Genomic DNA, 6,285 nt, shown 5'->3' with positions numbered 1-6,285 from the left:
ACCTTCCTAGGCCCCCCGAGGGTCCCCCTAAGCTGGCCTGGGCTGATCCTTATCTCGGGGACTGTGAGCCTGCTGAGAAAGGGCTGTGGCCTGTCCCTGTCGGATGGGATGGCTTCTGTCCCGCCTGTCGGATGGGATGGCTTCTGTCCGGGTGGGTGGCCTGCCTCTGCTGGGTGCTGGGTCGTGGCTGCTACTGCTGTACCAGGTGGGGGCCAGAGGAAAGGGGGCACGGGGTGGGGGGTGGGGTAGGAGAAGGTAGGAGGTTTGGGAGGTCTCTGAGTGCCAGGGTGGGGTCATGATGGCTCCTGAGCAGGGCCAGTGCCCTTCAGGGAGATGGGGCCCCTGTGCCTGCTGATCTCTCCCTTACCTTCCCCCCTCCCAGCCCAGCCCACGTCCAGGTGGGGCCCCTTTAAAATGCAGGGTTCTTTCCTTCCCTAGGAGGCCCCTCCCCCAGTCTCCTGGGCAGCCAGGGAGGGTAAACAAGCCTGACCCCAGGCTGCTGGCTGCTGACATGGCCTCCCCCTATCCTGGGGACCCCAGCAAAGCAAGCCTGCCTCCACCTCCTGTACCTGCTCCAGGTGAGACACCAGGGAGCGGGGAGGGATGGAGAAGAAGGGGTTGCTGGGGGCATCTGGGGCTCTGAGAACGTGGGAGAGGAAGCGGCCATGGCCCCCTCCTTGGCTGGCCAAGGTCACACAGCTGGACGGGGGACCAGGCTGGAGTAGAGGCATGGCCCGCACTCCATGACAGACAGCCCTTTCTCCAGCGCTCTTGGGGACCAGCGGCCCTGCTGTCCTCCTGCGGCCCTGGCCCCTCTGGGCCTTCAGCTGGGGCTGGTCCTCTTCATCCTTCAGGGCTCCCTCCAGATCCTTCTCTGGCCCTCCTCCCCCACCCTACCACGTCACTGACCCCATGGCTACAGGGCGGGTTCTCAGTGCACTCCCTTTGCCCCTGCTGGGGAGGGGCCATCAATTGCCCCCCTCACTCCTCCCCCCTCACCTCCCCCCCCATCATTCTTCCCCCCACACCTCCTCAGATTTGGGACTCTGGCTGCTGACCTTCTCTCCATCTTTGCAGCTGGTGATGTCTTCCCTAACGCTGGACCCTGAGTCTCCCAGACTCCTCTTACAGTGCCTTGTTCCCCCCCACCCCCCCGCCCTGCCCCTGCCCCCCCAGGCCGCCCACACCCTGCCCAGCCCTGGGCCTTGTCAGTACACACACTGTACCCCAGGCTTGACCCCAATCTCAGGAGTCTCACTCCAGCTCAGGCCCCCTCCTCCGGAACAGGACTCCCGCAAGCCCGCACCTCCTCCCTCTTGTATTGCCCCCCTTCCTCCCCCTCCCCCCCTGCCTGATCATCACCCCCTCACACACACCCTCCCTCCTGGCCCTCTCTTCTTCTGCTGTCTCAGCCTGGCAACCTCCCAGCTTCCCGCCCACTCCTGCCTGGGCCCTGCCGCTAAGCAGAGCTGGGAGAAGCTCAGCCACTCTGAAGCCTGCGGGGCCTTCCGGGATGCCGGCTCCTGCACCCCTCCTCTGTCCGGCCTCTCCCCCGGCCCCCACCCCTCCGCCCCCTCCTCCCAGCCCGCTGGTGGCCGGCATCCCTCTTCCACTGAGAAGCCACAGCTGTGGGAAGAGGGCTCCTGTGGGCTCCCGGCACCAGCGGCACCCGCCCGCCTGCACCTGTGTCCACAGGCTCTGTCCTCCCCACCGGCTCCCGGGGGCGCCCTGTCCCTGCCCCCGCCAAGGCCAGCTCCCTGCGGTCCACTCCTTCCCTCCCGGTCACTGGGCCTCCCTGCGGCGCCCTCCCCTCCCTCTGCGGCATCAGGACACCGTCTCTTCCCCACATCTTGCCGTCAACACTGGAACAGCCAGCCGCAGAAGCTGCTATTTATCCTATCTCTTGACCCCACTTCCCGTTCAGCTATTTAGCTTCTCGGCTCCCCGTGGAGAGCAGAACTCCTCAAAAAGGTTATTTATACTCGCTGCCGCCTAATCGGTCCCACTGGTTTGCCTCGAACCCACTCAGACCGGCCCTTCCGGGCTGCCACTCCACTGAAGCTGCTCCGGTCAAGGTCACTGACCGCACTGCCCGTTGCTGAACCTGAGGCCAGTTCTTGGGCCTCCCTGGATGTGACCTGTTGGCAGCTTGTGGCTCAGGCTTCAGGCTCCCTTCTGAGACTCCCCCCTGGCCCCTGCTCTCCCGGACCCCTTGGGGGGAGGAGGGCTTCCTCTACCCTCCTGGCCTTGGTGACCACACTCAGTTCTGCGGCTTTAAATGCCACCTTGCAGGTGTCTGTCCCAGTCTGGAGCCCCCAGCCCAGCTGCAGACTCAAAGCCAGCTGTCCTCTGCACCTCTCCCCTGGCTTGTCTAAAGGCACCCCCTTCCCGACTTAGACTCTTGGCCCCCCCACCCCCAGGCTGCTCCTCTCTTAGGCACCCCCATCTCAGTAAACGAGGCCGCCTTTCTTCCCGTTGCTCAGGCCTCAGACCTCCAAACCCCAGTGTCTTCCTTCTTTCTTCACTCCTGCACCACCCTCCCCATCAGCAAATCTTATCTTCAAGACACATCTAGAATCTGAGTAGCTCTCACCGGGCCCTGGGGTACTGCCCTGGCTGACTCACGGGTCTCCCTGCTGCCGCCTTTATCCCTCCTACCTGTCTGCACGCTCAACCTCACTCACCTGGCTAACTGCACGCCAGATGATATCGCTCCTCTCCTGCACGCTCGGGCTCTCTCCTCTCCATTCCTCCCCTCCCCTCCCCTCTCCTCCCCTCCTCTCCCCTCTCCCCTCTCCCCACCCCTCCCCTCCCCTCCCCTCTCCTCCCCTCCTCTCCCCTCTCCCCACCCCTCCTCTCCCCACCCCTCCTCTCCCCTCCCCTCTCCTCCCCTCCCCTTCCCTCCCCTCCTCTCTCCCCTTCCCTCCTCTCCCCTCTTCCCTCCCCTCCCCTCCCCTCTCCTCGGAGGGCCCCCACTCACAACTCCCCTCTTCTCTACAGCTTTCTCTCACCCCCAACCTCACAGCCCCTCCCCTGACTGCCTGCCCATCTGTTGGGCTGAGTGTGAGGCCAGGCCAGAGGCTCAGACAGGAGAGTAGCCCCGCACCTCCAGCTGCTCACCCCGGAGGCCTGCAGGGAGAAGGCTTCCCGATGGACCTGAGGGGCTACTTTGGGTGGAAGCATCATCCCTCAGCCCATCCTGGTCAGGGCTCCTGCGCTGCACCACGCCTTGGAGCTGTCCGCGGTGCTGAACGCTAAAGGTCTCCCGCTGAGGCGATGTCAGGGGGCTGAACTAGGAAAACACTTTCCAGTGACCAGGCAGGATCGCCAATGCCTTCTCATTGGTGAGGGTGGCAGACCAGACTTCATTGCACCCATTTTCTAGAAGGAGAAACTGAGGTGCAGGGAAATGACTAGTCTCGGCTCTCACAGGTAGAAGGTAAGGCCTCCAACCCAGGTCCACGGGCTTCTCGCCCTGGGGGGTGACCTGCGAGTGTAGTTCACAGCTGGGAGGCTTGGCACAGTGCCTGTATGCCACACGTAGGTGCCCATGAATATCTGTGTGAGGAGAACGACCATCCAAAGTCTCTTGAGCCAGAAGGTGAGGTCAAGTGGTAAGGGCTCACCCAGCTGGGGTTCTGAGTCAGGGTCGGGGTGTCGGCCTGGAGCAGCAGCCCGGGGCCACGGACGGGCTTTGAGGATGCAGGGACACAAACCAGGGACAAAGTGCGTGCATGATCTTTCTGAGAGTGGCCCCTGGATTTCACCAGACCCGCCAGGGATCCATGCACAACTTGCAGAAGACCACAGGACAGAGACCTAGAGACTTTCACATTTTTCTTTTGAACTGCCCCCCAAAAGGAGGTCCAAGAGAGCCAGAACCAGCTCACTTTCCACGTTACCCCTAACCCCTGTTAGTGCTCGCCCCTGGGCCCCAGGGCCGGCAGTGCCCGCTGGGAACTGGACTCTCTTACCTTCAGCTCCTCCCCACATTGATCTGAGAGGCCTGGCGTTTGGCCCCTCAAGCCCCCCCTTACTGAAGTCTTTTCCTGGATCTGACCTGGCCTCTGGGTTGGGTCCCCACAGTCCGTCCATTCTCTGCGCAGCCCGATATCAACTTTCAACTGAGAGAGGTTAGCTCACCCCCTTCACCATTCACCATGGTCTGTGGAATGAGCCCAACACCCCGAACTTGTTGGGGAGGCTCTCCATGGTCAGCCTGGTGAGACTATTCAGACTTCCTCCCCATCTGGAACTTTCCACTCAAATAATAAACTGCTCACAAACATTAGGGGATATTTTCATAGCTTCATAGTCATTTAAAAATATCCCCTAATGTTTGTGAGCAGTATATTTAGTGGTGTATATACTCTTTCACACTGTTTAAGGCCTTTCTGTTCTTTGTAGCTTCTGGGTGCTATTCCCCCCTTAGCCACGCGGCCTTCCCTCCGCCCTCCAAGGCTCGGCCACGTGGCGCATGTTCCCTCCTATCTCCCACCCTCCCGTCTGTTTGGTGGCACTGCCTTTTGCACTGTGGTCGCTTATCCTTATTACCCGTGATCGGGTCCCGCAGGTCCGGCCACGTCCCAGGAGCTCCCCTTCCCAGACATCTACGGTGGGAACGCGCAGCTCTGGGAGGGGCACTTCCGTGGCATCGGGCGTGCCTACCGCGCTCTGGGCAAGGAGGACGACTTTGCCATCCGTGTGCTTACGGAGGACTTCACGCTGCCCTTCCCGTTTGCCTGGCCACCGGGGCCGGACCCGGCCAGCGGGCCGCTCTTCTATGACCCACGTGACCGCACCGGCTTCGACTTCCTGCTGCGGGGCCCGCGCGCGCCGCCCCCTGCGCTGCTGCGACCCCTGCACAACACGGCGCAGGCGGCTCTGCGCAAGCGGCACCTGGAGCGCCTGGCGCTGAGCTACGCGCGGGCAGGTGCTGGCCAGCGGCCGGGCCTCCTGCTCCTGGCGCCTGGGCCCGCTGCCAGCACTGCCTTCCAGGGAACACCGGGCCCTGAGCCCGCCACCCCCGGTGGGGGCACCCTCTGACTAGACTAGCCCCCTGGAGACCCCGGAAAGTCAATAAAGAGTGCTTCTGCTTCTCCTGTCCCCCCTGAGCCTCTCTTGCTGTGCACACCTGGACGGGCTTCTGGTCTCCGCTGGGCCCTGATCCTGGCTCCGTCTCCAGACCAGGCCTGGTCACCACTGTGGGGTGGGGCGGGAAAGCCACGTGGGTCTCAAATGGACAGTGAGTAAGGGAGCAAAATCAAAATGGCAGGTGGCACAGGTGTCCAGGACAGGCTGGCTGCCCGAGGGAGGAGGAGCTGAGATGGGGAGGGTGGTGGCTGGGCTGCCCCCAGGGCCTGCCCTCCGGGGTCCTAGCCGCAGCCCTAGGCAGGACACCAAAGTCCTGGCTCCTCCCAGGGGCAGCTGGGGTCTGGCTCCTGGTGTGTCTGACTCCGGCCCAGCAGTTTTCCATGACAGGTTTTGGGTGCGGGGAGACGGCCCAGGGAAGGACAGCAGGTGTCGGAGCTGAGAGGGGGAGACACAGAAGCCCAGAGAACTGGGTGGGCGGGCAGAGGCTGCGACAGCGCAAGGGACACCGAGGCAGGAAATGCCATGCGGCAGCCCCCCACCCAGAACAGCAGCCTCCCCCTACTACCCGCGGACTCTGGGACTCTGGGGAGAAGGGGGTGCCTCTCGCTTCCCACTCTGCAGCTGAGAGAACTCCCTGAGTTGGGAGCGGTCGCCAGGGAGCTGGCCTCTGTCTCGGGTGTGTCTCTCTGTGCAGGTGACCAGCCCAGGCAGAGACCTGTCTCCTGTGGGCTGGTGGGCAGCGGGGCAGAGCCACGGTGTGCATGGCCTCAGCGACTGCCTCCTTGGACCTGTGTGCCAGCCGGCTCAGGTCCCCTCTCTCTGGGGGGTTGGGTCCCAGGTGTGCTCGTGAGCTGCTGGCCGGGCGGGGAGGGTGCCTTCTCACTGAAGTGCAGGCAGAATCAGAGCACCCCCCACCTTTGTATTAATTTGAGGTTTATTTATAGCTTCCTGGTCGTGTGTAGAAACGTTTTTTTTCCCCCCTAAAGCTTTACTTGGAGAACCAGCAAGCGACAGGAAATGCTCACCTCTGGAGGAGGAGGAGGAGGAGGAGGAGGAGGAGGAGGAGGAGGCGGCGGCCTCGGGGTCCAGGAAGGGGTATGTCCAGCCTCTCCTCCCCCGCTGGGGGTCCTGTAAGACCCTCAGCTCCCACTCTAGGCCCCTCCCCACGCACAGACCCGTCTCTTCACTTTG

The 6,285-nt window shown here is 63.0% G+C and overlaps 1 protein-coding gene across 1 annotated transcript; it reads left to right on the top strand.

The window, feature by feature from the left end:
- The first annotated feature begins 511 nt into the window (after positions 1-511).
- Positions 512-5,064, top strand: C3H8orf90 (chromosome 3 C8orf90 homolog). Its single transcript, XM_066264610.1, has 2 exons — positions 512-578; positions 4,574-5,064. The coding sequence occupies exons 1-2, from the start codon at positions 512-514 to the stop codon at positions 5,044-5,046; spliced, it is 540 nt and encodes a 179-aa protein (XP_066120707.1). The 3' UTR covers positions 5,047-5,064.
- Positions 5,065-6,285: the final 1,221 nt, after the last annotated feature.

The sequence above is a fragment of the Saccopteryx bilineata genome, chromosome 3 (genome assembly GCF_036850765.1).
Source record: "Saccopteryx bilineata isolate mSacBil1 chromosome 3, mSacBil1_pri_phased_curated, whole genome shotgun sequence".
Lineage (NCBI taxonomy): Eukaryota > Metazoa > Chordata > Mammalia > Chiroptera > Emballonuridae > Saccopteryx > Saccopteryx bilineata.
This window is presented reverse-complemented; position numbering and strand designations above follow the sequence as displayed.